The sequence below is a fragment of the Capra hircus genome, chromosome 2 (assembly GCF_001704415.2).
Source record: "Capra hircus breed San Clemente chromosome 2, ASM170441v1, whole genome shotgun sequence".
NCBI lineage: Eukaryota > Metazoa > Chordata > Mammalia > Artiodactyla > Bovidae > Capra > Capra hircus.
The window spans coordinates 44462254-44476698 of NC_030809.1; the positions used below are offsets into that span (position 1 = coordinate 44462254).

A 14445-nucleotide genomic window follows, 5' to 3' on the forward strand; every position below is an offset into this window, starting at 1 on the left:
GTAAATTATAACCTAATATTACTAGGTACAAACTACATGGCAGGTGCTTTTCTAAGAGTTTTATATGAACTAAATAATTAATTATAGCCATATGAAGTTAAAATATATCTTTTCTCTTCATACTGTGAATTAATCAAGAGAAGATGACTGACATTTACACGAGCATAAATGGAAATGATATCTGAAGGAATCTATTTAATAAGCTCTTGCTTTCACTGCTACATCAATTTTCTTCACTATTTTAATACCTATGAAGAGACCTAAGAGAGGTCTCTTTTCATATGAGTGAGTGGGAAACACCTTCTTTTACGATGATGAAAAGGGATTAACAATTACTGGTACCCAAGGATATCAATTGCATTCTTTAGCCTAATCCAGATACTGGCCCTAGGAAAGCTACCCTGTAACTTGGGTGCAGAGAGGGGCAAATGCCACTGCACCGCAGACAGAACCCAGAAAATGCCGTAAGTTATTACACGCAGTGAAAATACTTATCAGAGTTACATAGTAAATATAGTCTTACATGTCCCTCAGTTTAGGGGTCAAACAGGAATTTATGGGTTTCTCTGTATAGTAAAAAGATAACATAGCAGAATTGAAACTGCTCTCCTTAGGAAGGCTGTTTGCAAGGCTGGCCATTGGCTGGCATCAGGGAACTTGGCAGGCAAAGACTTCCTTACATGGATAAAAAACTTGTCTTCAATGATGCACGTGGCTCACTATGTCTAGACTGTTTGTGTAGACAATCATCTAAATACCTGCTTTTCTTTGGAGAGTCTAGAATTTGGAATGTGCTAAGCAGAGGGTACTTCAGTGACCAGCCCCCAATAAATTTGTTGGGTGCTGAGTCACTTATGAGCTTCCCTGGGACACAAAAACATGTCCCATTTCACTACTGGAAGAAATTAAGCACCTTCAAATTATATATAAGTACAAAGCCCAAAATATTTACTATCTGGCTCTTTAAGAAAACATTTACCAACCTCTGTTATGCTGCATAAAAGTTACTACACGTTCTATGTACATCTTCAATCTATTCTTGATACCTTTTCATCATTTTTCTTCTTTCAAAAGAGTTAATAACCACATTTATAGGTACGAACACATTTCACATTCACATTCCGAACTATTCAAAGAACAGCTGACCTTTCAGCAACTCAAGGGTTAGGGATACCAACTCTCCATGCACTATATAATTTATAGTCAGTCCTCTGTACCTGCAGTTCCTCCTTATCTGCAGTTCTGCCCCACAAATTCAACCAATCAGAGATTATGTAGTACCTCTAGTATTTACTATTGAAAAAAACCCATGTATAAGTATAACCACACTGTTCAACCATGTGTTGTTCAAGGATCAACTGTAATATTTAAACATTTGAATTTGAACATACTCTTTCAAGAACTGCATTAATAACTTATCTTGCTTCACTGACTATTCCTTCTGATATTAGCAGTTAACAAGTTGACTCATGGGCCATGTTTTATATATGAATAGAATAACTAAAAGTTATTTTAGATTTCCTCTATGTATCATCTCAACTGACCTAAGAAGCCGTTTAAATCAAATTATCCTTCTTTCTTATGTTTCCTTCAGGAAAACATGAAATTAGAAGACAGAAAGCTAGGAGAAAAAGTTCAGCAGCAAACAAAACCGTTCAACAAGGTTGTTTTAAAAATTCTAAGAACATAAAAGTGAAGAATTATTTACTATTTTGGACTAAGTATTAACACCTATACTCTCCATTAATGTATAAAAGGAATGTGGAAGTGAACAGAATTGAGAGAGAAAATTCATTGATATTATCAAGTTGGACATTACCTCTATAAAAAATGACTTGAGTTCAGGGAGGTGTTGAAATAGGTTAAAGGTTGAAGTGTCTGTTTTGGCTTGCTTCTGCACTACTTCCTCTGCTGATAATCTAGAAGGGTGTGGTTCCTTTAAAAAAATTAAGAAAAAATAATTCATAATTACATTAAAGCACCTCTCACTATATTCCCTCATATATACTGGACTCTAGCTTCAATGGATTACATTCTATGCACTATTGACAACTTGAACTGCTCAGACAATTCCCTCAGCAGGGTTCGGCTCTCTTCATTCCTAGAGAAACCCTATTCCTACAGTCTTTCTTACTGATATCTCCCTTGAATTTCTAAGTCAGAAGTAATTAATTATTCTCTTTCATTATTTTCTTCTGCACATTACATTATTTAGCATTTTATTCAGTACTTATTTCTTTTTATGTTGGTTTATATATAGTTGGTTATGGTCTTTTCCAACTAGACAATAGGTATCTTAAAGTAAGAAAGTAAATCTTATTCAGTTTTGGATTTTGAACATGTAGAAGAGTATCATAAATATGGTACACACTGATATATATACTGGTAAACTTAAATGGGTTATTCAAAAGTCAAAGTTTATAAAATGGGTGAATCTTTATAATTCTTGAAATAAGATCTGAATGTCCATATTTTTGGAATTGAATTACAGATATTGCTGCACTGCTTTTCAAATAAATTATTATTATTTCTTAGATTTTATGTCACAGACAAAAGACAGTATCACCTTTTAAAATAAGAGAATTACAACTCAGATTAATATTCCAATGCCACAGTTAAAATGCAGAATAGAACTCTATCTAAAGAGGATTCTTCTGTCTCTATTGGAAAATATCACTGCTGTTCAGTCACTAAGTTGTGACTGACTCTATGCAACTCCATGGATTGCAGCACTTTTCCTGGAATGTGCTCAAATTCATGTCCATTGAGTCAGTGATACTATCTAACCATATCATCCTCTGCCATTTCCATCTCCTTTTGTCTTCAGTCTTTCCCAACATCAGGGTCTTTTCCAGTGAGTCAACTCTTTGCATCAGGTGACCTAAGTCCTGGAGCTTCAGCTTCATCATCAGTCCTTCCTGAATAGTCAGGGCTGATTTCCTATAGGACTGACTGGTCTGATCTCTGCAATCCAGGGGACTCTCAAGAGTGTTCTCCAAAATATTAAATCATGGGAAATAGATTTGACAGCTCTAATTCAATATTTAGCTCTCAATTAACCATGTGAGTATTCACTTTATTTGAAATAAAAAGCTGATAATGACATTTTTTATCATAAAAACTAATTCACATTACCCTTGTTAAAAAAAAAAGTTAAGCTGCTGCAAAATTACTATAGAATCTATTTCAAAGTCCAATGAAGTGTTCTGTTATTCTGTTACTTTTACCTCTGTCAGCAGATAAGGTTTAAAGCACTGATTTCAAATCTAGATATTCTGTAAAGATCAATATTGGAGACTTCAAATAAACTGTTGCTAATAAACAGTAACAATTATAAAGCTCAGTCTGATCAATGAATTAATGAAGTACATCTATATGCCAGAATTTAGATATACCTTTGTGATTACAGCTATGGAGATGTCAATTCAACAAATATTTACTGCACACAAATTATATGCAAGAAAGATACAAAAATGATTAAAAGAAGGTTATTGCCTTTAACATAGCTATAATATAGTGAGGCAGATGGGTATATAAACAACTAAGTCAGAAAATGTCATAATTAGGATGTAAAGAGCAACCCACAAGAACTGGAAAAATGATTTACAAGTTCAACAAGGGGGCTTACAGATTTTAATGCAGAGAAACATGGGATGGCAGAAAGGCTTCGGAGTTAAATGATCAGGCATCCAAATTCTGCCCCAGTCACATTCTAGCTGTGTAAAGGTGCAAAAAGTACTTGACTTTTCTAAGGCTAGGCATTAATTTCTATGAAATAGAGCTTTATCATCTAAAAAAATAAGGGTAATTTTTGAATATTTACTGTGAGGGTTAGGTAATCACTTAGCATAGTGCTAGCATAGGACAGTATCAACTTAATAAATGCTCATGTATTCTTCATTTCTAAATTCACACTAACAAAGAGAAAAATGTCTTTGCAAACTAATATTAGACTAACTTCTATGATAATTTTTTTTCCTTCTCTCTCTCTCCTTTTTTCCCTGGGTGGACAAACGGGGACTGAACCGATGGCCCCTGCGCTGGCAGTGTAGATTCTTAACCGCTGGATCACCAGGGAAGTCCTCCTTCTCCATTTAAACAAAGGAGGGAATAATAGCTCAACTGACAGGGACCTTCAACCTCACCTTTTCCTCTCAGGAGATAACTAAATAAAGGTGACTGGCTTTTTTGTTTGTTTGTTTAATGATTTTATTTATGGTTGGGCAGGGTCTTCCTGCTGCGTGGGCTTTTCTCTAGCTGTGGCGAGCAGGGGCTGCTCTCCAGTCGGGGGCGTGGGCTTCTCACCGCGGAGGCTCCTCTTGTTGCGGAGCATGGGCTCTGGCGCGCACAGACCTCAGTACTGCGGCTCCCTGGCTCAAGGGCCCCGGCTCAGTGGCTGTGATGCACGGGCTCAGCTGCTCTGCCACTTGCGGTCTTCCCAGACCAGGGGTGGAACTCGCGTCCCCCGCTTTGGCAGGGGGGTGATTCTTTACCACTGAGCCGCCAGAAAACCCCTCAGGCGTATTTTAGACTCTAGTTTTCCACGCTCCTATCTGGTGAGAGAGGCCTGGGGAGCCGGGTGTCCTCAGCCACAGTGCTGGCTCTGCCATCCAAAGCTCTGGGGCCTCTGGGGAGCGCCTGCCCCTCCCTCAGTCGTGTCTGACTCTTTGCCCGCCAGGCTCCTCTGTCCATGGGATTTCCCAGGCAAGGTTACTGCAGTGAGTTGCCATTTCCTTCTCCAAAAGGTGATTGGCTTTTTGAGTAAATATAAATCCTTTGTGACTCAAGAGAAATTGACTGAATATGTGGATTTCAACTGTAATATTTTGTTATTCAAATTAGGAAGAATCATTTAAATTTACTTTTTTTTAGTCACAGTATAATTTTTTCCAAATTCTAGATAATTCTGAAATAAAGTTTTAAATCATTAAAATTATTGAAAATAACAATAGTACTATTCCTTAGCAATTAACTTCTAGACTTATGTAAATAGTAACCTTCACGCTTTACCTTTAACAGTTGACAAGGTGTTTGCCCAAAATTGTTAATCATCCCTTCTAAGGCTTTTCTTTCCTTCTCATCTGTTAAGGCATCCAGATCCACAGCTCCTAAAACCAAGAAAAAGAAGCCAAAACAGTGAAAACAAATCAGTAAGCCACGCAACTGTTTAAAATATCAGAGACTGATTAGTATATTTTCAACAAAATATTCTGAATGGAAATAAGTAAATTTTTTAAAAATCAGTAATGCTTCAGATATTAAATATGCATAAAAATAAATCCCACCCACTATTTACAATGAAAAGGCTTTAACCAAAAGTTAACTATAAAAGTTTCTATAAAAGTCTATAAAAGTTTCTCTTGGAAAAATACACACTATACTCATTGTACACCTGATTGCTTTCTTCATGATAGTTAAGCTGAAACAAGTGTAAAAACCACACAAAAACGCTGCTATACTGTCTATCTAATAAAAGTTGAGAAAAGTGATGTTCTGGCAAACTGATTATACCAAGTCATACTTAATAGGGATTGTTACATGGCTAGTATTTGACCAAAGTAGGTAAAGTCTGATTTCAAAATCTATGCACCTAACCACCATGTTATGCTACCTCCCTACAAAACTGTTACCAAATGAACCAAGTAAGGTAAGGTAGAACAAGCTTGTCTATTTACCAAAAGTCAAGTGGGCTCTGTTCGATTCACAAAACTTCATACTATTCATGATCTTTAGAAGTATTAGCTCTATGGAAGCATTAGAAAAGAACTCCTGGACTTCCCTGGTAGTACAGCGGACAAGAATCCACTGGCCACTGCAGGTGGCATGAGTTCTGTTCCTCATCTGTGAAGATTCCACATGAAGCGGAGCAACTTAGCCCGTGTGCCACAAGACTGAAGCCCATACGCCCAGAGCCTGTGCTCCATAACAAGAGAAGCCACTGCAAAGAAGCCCATGCACCACAACGAGGAGTAGCCTCTCTCCTAACAACTAGAAAAAGACTACGGGAAGCAACAAAGACCCAGCACAATCAAAAATAAAATAAACAAAAGTATTATACAGAAGAAATTCTTCTTAAGCCTTTCAAAGACTTCAGAAAATGCACTTGATCCTGAGCTAGACATCAGAATGCTGTTTAGTCGCTAAGTCACCTCTGATTTTGCAACCCCATGGGACCGCAGCATGCTGGGCTCCTCTATTCTTCATCATCTCCAGAGTTTGCTCAAATAATGTCATCTTATTATCACTGGAAAATATTTCATTCATAATTCTAAAAAGTCTTCTATAAAGTGTGTAACAATTTAAAACTGTATATTCAGATTTGCCCGAACGGGACACATATGGCCAGAGATCAAAATATTTAATACCACCAATATTTGATCCTTATAATTTGATTTGCATATATGTACCTTTTTTTTTTTTAAAGCAGCACTCTGGAGAAGGAAATGGCAACCCACTCCATTTTTCTTGCCTGGAGAATCCCATGGACAGAGGAGCCTGGAAGGCCACAGTCCATGGGGTACCAAGAGTCAGATACAACTTAGCAACTAAACAAGGAACACAGCAACAATGGCAAATATTTACCTCTTATTTCCACCAGTACTCAACCCAATTATTTATAGCATCAAGATGCAGCAGATTCACCAAGGCTTCTCAAGGATATTACTATCCAAAAGGGTTGCGGTTGCTCACACTTAAAAGACATATGAGGCCCTGTTATCTCAACCTTTACATTCATCCTAAAGAAAACCTGTTCAGAAGTTCTAGTACACATTTGGTACATAATAATTCCATGATAGTTCATAAATTCTACATGTCCCTTCAAGAAAAATATTGTGGTTATTTCTGTCATATCTTCCTAGCTTTAAAGCATCTCAAATTCCTTATGTAAGATAGAATTTCATTAAAATATTTTATGGAGATATTTTCCATTCAAGTTTAAAGAGAAGTTCAATCTTCTATGTTAAAACTAAGATGAAGTTTACTATGAATCTATGGTAAGAGATAATATACAGTAGATTTGGTGCTGACAACTCATTATATTTTCTTTCTACTGAGGCCAAGTAGATTTCATTCTCCATATTTTGAGTCAAATCATGATCAAATGGATGTTTAAATTTAGAGACGGGATAAATGAAACTATTGTTTAAAAAATGAACTCTTTCAAATACAAAAGGTCATGAAAGCTATTTTTTTTTAAATTTTTGTGGGGTTTTTTGGTGGGAGGAAGTGAGCTTCACATCCTACTTACTACTCCACCATCTTGATAATCCCCCACAAGTAGATGGTTGGTGTTCTTTTAATTAATTATTTATTTTTAATTTTTTGGCTGTGCAGGGTCTTCACTGCGGTGCATGGGCTTTCTCTAGTTGCAGCACATGGGTTCAGTTGTTCCACAGCATGTAGGATCCTAGTTCCCCAACGAGGGATGGAATCCACATCCCCTGCATTGTAAGATGGATTCTCAACCGCTGGGCCACCAGGGAAGTCCCTAAAATTATTTTTAAAATGTAGTCTTTCTCGTGTTAAACAGTTTATGTCTAATATACCATGTATAAATACATATTAAATAATATTTTCCCTTTTTTTGACGGAGTCCTGTGGCATGCAGGATCTTATTTCCCTACCAGGGATCAAATTTATACCCCTTGCAGCAGAAGAACAGATTTCTAACCACTGGACAGTCAGGGAATTTCTAATAATATTTTCTATCAACATGATATAAGAGAAAAAGTATATAGGCTTATACCTTCATAACTACAGTAATAGAAAACATTGAGTGCCTCCACTGCAGCTGGCCCCCTCTGCTTATAGCCAAAAATCAGATCTATCCATTCATGAAGATGAGCAGAAACATATTCGGACTCCTAGAAAGAGAACAAATTTAATCATTAATACAGTTACCTTTGACTACACTGTAAACATGGGTCTTTTGAAAAAGTAAGAGCATTTGAAACATTTCCATATACAAATATTAATGCTGTAATAAAATTATCTCAAAATGACATTAAGTATGTATCTAACATCTATTACAAATATTGACTATATCTAGGAAAATGTAGATACCATATTTACTAATATTTATTACATATATATCTAACTATTGGGTGAAGAAAATAACATATATTCTAATAGCCCAACTGTGAACAAAAAAAAAAATTAATGATAGCTGTAGATTATATTTTTGTTGTGAAACTTCTACTGAAATAGTTGTCTAAAAATTCAATTCCTTCTGTCCATGGGATTTCCCAAGCAAGAATACTGAAGTGGGTTGTCATTTCCTCCTTCAGGGGATCTTCCAGACCCAGGGATCAACCCCCGAATCTCCTGTGTCTCTGGCAGATTCCCTACCACCGAGCCATCGAGATCAAGAGCGTGGCCACAAGACAATCTACTGAGATGTCAAAGGTCTGAGGTTGTGTGTCACAGACCCATTCAACTAGAAAATAGAGCCCCTTAAGAACATTAGGAACATTTTCCTGTTGTAGCCTCCCCTGCTGCGATTCATGGGGTCGCAAAGAGTCAGACATGACTGAGCGACTGAATTGAACTGAACTGAGCTCAAAGGAGAAAATGGACAATCTTGTTTGTGGACTGTTTTTTTCCCAATAGAGTTGATTTGTAAGAAAGCCACAACATTTTAAAAGAAATTGCATTAGGTCAAACTGAGAAAGATAAAAACTGTTCAAAAAAAAAGATTTTTGGCTTCCAACTTACTATGAGGAAAGAGGCAGGCAACGATACTCTTATGCATGCGCATGTTAAGTTGCTCAATCGTGTCTGACCATAGCCCACCAGGCTCCTCTGTCCATGAGATTCTCCAGGCAAGAATACTATAGTGGGTTGCTATACCCTTCTCCAGGGGATTTTCCCAACCCCGGGATCAAACCCTGTTTCTTGAGTCTCCTGCATTGGCAGATGGGTTCTTTACCACTGGCTTCCAACTTAACTACGATTAGGAAAGAGGCTGGCAAAGATACTCTTGTAAAAACAACATTTTTTTGTTGTTGTTTTAGTTTTTATGGAAAAGACTGACTCAGAGCAAAAACCCAAACGTCTGAGGGTAGAACAAAATGATCCATGGAAAACCAATTATCATGGAATAGCAGTGGGCTATAAAGGAACTGAGAGCGTGTCCAGGCTATAATTCTGAACTGCTGTGAACAGTTAGAAGTTCACAGTAAGAAGTAAGAAGTTAGGTGCCTCTGGTTTCTCTTTCCCTTTCAAATGTCAGTGTCTGTTACAGTTCTCCTGTCCTTATTACACTACTGTTGTTATGTGGGGGATTAACTTGTATCTACTTCACAGTATTCAGATCCAAGAGGAGATGCACTGGAGTAGTTTCATCCACACATGGATTTGATGTAGATGACTAATAAGACTCTGGACTTCAGGCCTCATGGCTTTCTGCAGGGATCAGCAAAACTACTGCTTATGGGCCAAACCTTACTGGCATTCAGATTTGTAGATTAGTAGAAGACAGCCATATCCTATTTTTTTTTTTTTGCACTAGAATGGGAGAATTTCAACACACACTAAACTTAGAGCCAACAAAAATATTACAAAAGGTCTGCAGAACCCTGCCTTAATGAGGTGGGACTGTGGGAAGATCTTAAGAGGAAGTATGCTCATTTTGCATGCGGAAGGAATGTAAACACTTCAAGGCCAAAGGGCAGCCTCTGTGTGGTAGATTAAAGATAGTTGCAATTCTTTCTCATTCCCACCATTAAGAGATGGGGTTTTACTTTCTTTCCTCTGGAATCTGCACTGATCCTGTTACTATTTAATCATTAGAGAGGAAGGCATATGTGGTACTGTGACAGTTCACAGCTTAAACCAGACAGTTCACAGGAAGCATCTGAAAAGTTTCTGCCTAGTTAAAAAATGATAGATTATCTTTCAGAGTTGTTTTACTTTTTCCCCCAACTCTTTATTCAGGCATGGGGTTATTGCTAACAAGTATTATAATCTAGAAGAGAACAGCTGACTCATTGGAAAAGACCCTGATGCTGAGAAAGGTTGAAGGCAAAAGAAGATGGTGACAGAGGATGAAATGGACCCACTCAATGGACATGAATCTGAGCAAACTCCAGGAGATAGTGAAGACCAGGGAGGGCTGGCATGCTGCAGTCCATGGGGTCACAAAGAGTCGGACCTTACTTAGCGACTGAAAAACAACAACAAATTATAAACTAATCCAGAATTTTGAAGTTTGGCAAACTACCTACCAACAATAAGGAATGTTCCCAGGTACTGGCCATTTAGATCTAGAATCTGAAACATTTCAGTTTAGATAGAAAGCTAGGTGAGCTCTGTGGGTGTATAGGCGGAAACAGTATTTTCAAGATAACATAACAGCAATATTAAATGAACTCTTACTAGTCCTTCACCTCCAAAATGGAAATTTTGCTAAAAACTAGCAAAACATTTAAGTAGTATTTAGTATTTATTTAGCTATCTTATTAAAAACTTACTGAATTCCTTCAGAGGAAAAAACAATTTTCTTATCCTTGATAGATATCAAACTACACAAGCTTGGTGACTGAAACACACATACAACAGGCAGATGCCTTACAGAAGTGAATTTTTTTTTTTTTGCTATATATCTGAGGGACAGTACTACTATAGTCTCACTATATCAGAAGATTCATAACTTCAAAATAAATTACTATACTTTCTAAAACAGCATATAATATAGATTAGAAATTAATGAAGAAAAATAATAGCTATACTTTACTCCATTATCCTCTGGAAAACACATATATCTTTATCTTATTAACCTGCTTAATAACTAAACATAAATATCTTACCAGAGCTTTCCTATGTTTATAGATGAAATCTTCAGCAGACTTAGCCCATTTGGGGAGAACGACATCATTTACCAGTTCTTTGGAAACTTGTAGACGACCCAAGTTAAATTCTAAGACATAAAAAATAAATGTATCAAATCATTTTAGATTTAAATAAATCAAGTAAAACAAATAAAAGGATATATTCCTTAGCAAAACTAAGTTTTTTCATTTATTAAGAGTAAAAGATGAGAATCAAGTTTTTATAAAATTTGACTTAAAAATCAATTAAAAAATTTTAACTTTATATTGGGGTACAGTTGATCAACAACGGTGTGTTAGCTTCAGGTATAGAGCAAAGTGACTCAGCCATGCATAGACATATATCTATTCTTTTTCAAATTCTTTCCTGATTTAGGTTATTACAGAGCATTGAGTACACTTCTCTGTGCTACACAGCAAGTCCTTACTGTTTATCTATTTTAAATATAGCAGAATGTACATGTCAATCTCAAACTCACAGTCTATCCCACTTATTAAGTTCCCTTTTTGAGTAAATTTATTGAGCAGGTAAAAATAACTCATCTATTAGAATGTATTTTGACAGTTTATCAAAAAAGTAAATGAAAATAAGATAGTTTAAAATGAGTTATCAGAAAAAAATAAACTACAATTAGTTATTAGAAGGTAAGTCAAATTAATAGGCTATTTTTTGCTGAGAAAAGTGAGAAAAATTATAAATATGACCAAAATCTTAACCTGAACAAAAATGCAACAGTAAACATTCTTCATACATTAAAAAGAATTAACACAGTTCCTCTAATGGTTAATTTACAAAATCCAGTGACAAAGTTTTTGGGTGTAACTTATACCTTAAACTCACTCAAGTTTACCTTATGGAAGGACAATGTACTTCTACAACACTATTTTAAATAGATACTGACATAATAAACATTTGCTCAGACTAGTTATGATAGAAGACAGTATTTTGACAAAACTGTCCCAAAGATAAGATTTTCTTGTTCATACATATGGAAAGGGAAAAGTGTTAACACAAAAGTCCTTCATTAAAGAAGTTATCTAAAAATATCAGTGTGTCCTTAAAGTGGGAGAGAAGTTTAAATGTCATAAAATATCACGATGCAGGGTCTGTGGCCTTAACTTAACTGCTTTATGGCAGATACTGGTGGCCACTGGACAGCCACCCTTCCTTATCTAATAGCAGAAACTTTATTTTATTCAAGTGTGCATCCTGCCCTATATTTCATGCTTGTTGCAGGTGACTGGCATAGGGGTTGGTACATGACCCAGCTCTGGACAGTGAAGGGAGATCATGAGAAAGGGTTTTTCATTCTTAAGAAACAACACAAAGAATTAAAAGTTTCAATTCTTTCTAAGACAATGTTGCATCTGCCTATGATGTCTAGAATTTTTCAGTCAGGATAGTAACTGGCCAAGAACAAATCTAAAACACTCAGAACAGCAGAGTAAAAACTTGACTCTGAGGACGCTGTTAAGTTACCATATCTCAGGATTTTTATTATGGAAAATAAATACTAACATTTTCTTCCTCATACAATTTTGAGTGGTTTTTATTAATATTTGTTGTCATTCTAATGAATATACTTTGTTTTCTCCCACCCAGCTCATTTTGAATAAATTGGCAATGGATAATTAGAAATGGAGGCCACCAGGACAGTAGTAACAGAGAGCAACTAGCTCTGGCTTTGGTGAATATCAGAAATTGTCACGCTAAGCAGACCTTGAATTCTGGGTCCAAATTTAATCTGCTCATCCCTTCTATCCTGGATACCCTGCCCTAGAAGATCCAGTCCTCTGGCTGCCTAGGGTCAGATTTGTCAACAGTTTCACTCAGTTTTCTGAAGGTGATCAATTGGAACTGCCTTTCTCCAAGAATCAGATGCCTTGGATCCAACAGCCGGTCCTAGAGGGCACGATCAAAGGTCATGAGACCCTTGATATGCTCTCACCAGCATGGCAAATAATTCTACTGAGCAAGCAATGGGTCAAACATTAACATTTCATGTTAGGGGAGGAAAAGGAAGTTGTTTACAGCCCTTGACCCTGGAATTTCCCTAAAGAACACAATTGGAACGATCTTGCCATTTTCTTATTTGTACCTAAATCTAAAACTAAGTCATCGAAAATGTATTTGGATATTCTTAAAGACCATATTTCTTTCTATGATTCTTTTCTTCAAAAACATAACATGATACGTATAGCTGATTCACTTTGCTGTACAGTAGAAACAACCACAACACTATAAATCAACTATACTCCAATAAAAATTAATTTAAAACAATAACAAAATAATAATATGGTTTTTCAAATATTGTGGTAACTTAAATTCAGTCATTATTTTCAAATTGCCTCCTGTTTTCTACTCTAAAAGGAGTCAGCAAACTTCTACAAAGAGACAAAGAATAAGTGTTTTGGGCTCTGTGAACCTATGGTCTCTGCTGCAACTGGTCAAATCTGCCATTATACTGTGAAAGCAGCCACAGCTTATGTAAATGTATTGGCCAGTTGTATTCCAAAAAACCTTATTGATAAATACTAGTTTGCTCACAGATTTGGCCCATGAATCTGTAGTTTGCTGACCCCTGATATAAACCTTCATCTTATCTAACTCAAACACTTTAACTCATGCAGCTGTATGGCTGAAATAGCTTGCAGCCACTTTTTGCTTCACTAGTAAACACTGTATTCGGATAAATTTCCCTTGCTAATTCATATTTCACTCATTTATCTTATTCACTTAGCAGTTCTGTAGAAGGTAAGACTAGTACCTGGATATTAAGTTAAGCCTTGTCACTGAATAATAAAAACAGAATAAATAATCTATAGGTCATCACAAAAAATGTCCTAAAAGATATTTTCAAGATCCTCCACTGGGACCTATTCAATCCAGTTTTTAAACTATTTCTTACGATTTTGATTTTCCAAAAACTCTGGGAAATAGAAGAATTCAGGAATAAGTTCCTTCACATCATATGGATTGTCCATGAGAGCCTGCCAGGTAGCAGGGATGGAATGAAACTGTCGATCAGCACAGTCGAACCTACATGTGGAGATGGGAAGGGAGCGGTGAGTCCTGACTGAGCAACAACAGGCTAAAACAAAATTACACTTTCTTCAGGGTGCCTCATGTTTAGATTCTCTTTATTTACCCTTTCTCTTTAACATCTAAAAACAAAATATGCTCTCCTTATGAGAATCTTTATTTTGTTGTCAGGAACAAAATACTATAATTTTAATCACTAGTATCATCTTAGATGAAAATGGCATAATTCTGCTGAGTAAAATTTATTACAGAGTGTAAATAAATATTATTTGGATATTTTAAAATTATAGAGTTTAACTATCACTAAGTATTATAGTATTTATGACATAGTTAACAGATCTATAGGAATGCTGCTGATTAATCTATGATACAAAATACCTTTACAAACTCTTTGGCTAAAAAGTAGATGGTGAGTTAGGGAAATAAATTCTGTAGCTAAAGCTTTTATACTTTACTTCCAAATACTATTATCTTATTTTAACTTTATTTTCAAGTTCCATCATGGGCCTACAGTACTTGAAAGAAATGGTCATACTGCAATTTTTATTATGTTTTAGCTAATCACAAACAGCA

General features: G+C 36.0%; 1 protein-coding gene across 6 annotated transcripts in view; it reads right to left on the minus strand.

Annotated features, from left to right (window-relative positions):
• The window catches only part of NBEAL1 (neurobeachin like 1), a 151346-nt gene that overhangs the window by 16993 nt on the left and 119908 nt on the right, over positions 1 to 14445 (minus strand). For all 6 annotated transcript variants that reach the window (XM_018060685.1, XM_005676389.3, XM_018060689.1 and 3 more), the window contains 5 exons: positions 13739 to 13869; positions 10809 to 10918; positions 7748 to 7865; positions 5011 to 5108; positions 1820 to 1936 (listed from right to left, as the gene is read on the minus strand). In XM_018060685.1, the coding sequence (XP_017916174.1) occupies positions 1820 to 1936; positions 5011 to 5108; positions 7748 to 7865; positions 10809 to 10918; positions 13739 to 13869 (574 nt within the window). The remainder of the gene's footprint in view (positions 1 to 1819; positions 1937 to 5010; positions 5109 to 7747; positions 7866 to 10808; positions 10919 to 13738; positions 13870 to 14445) is intronic.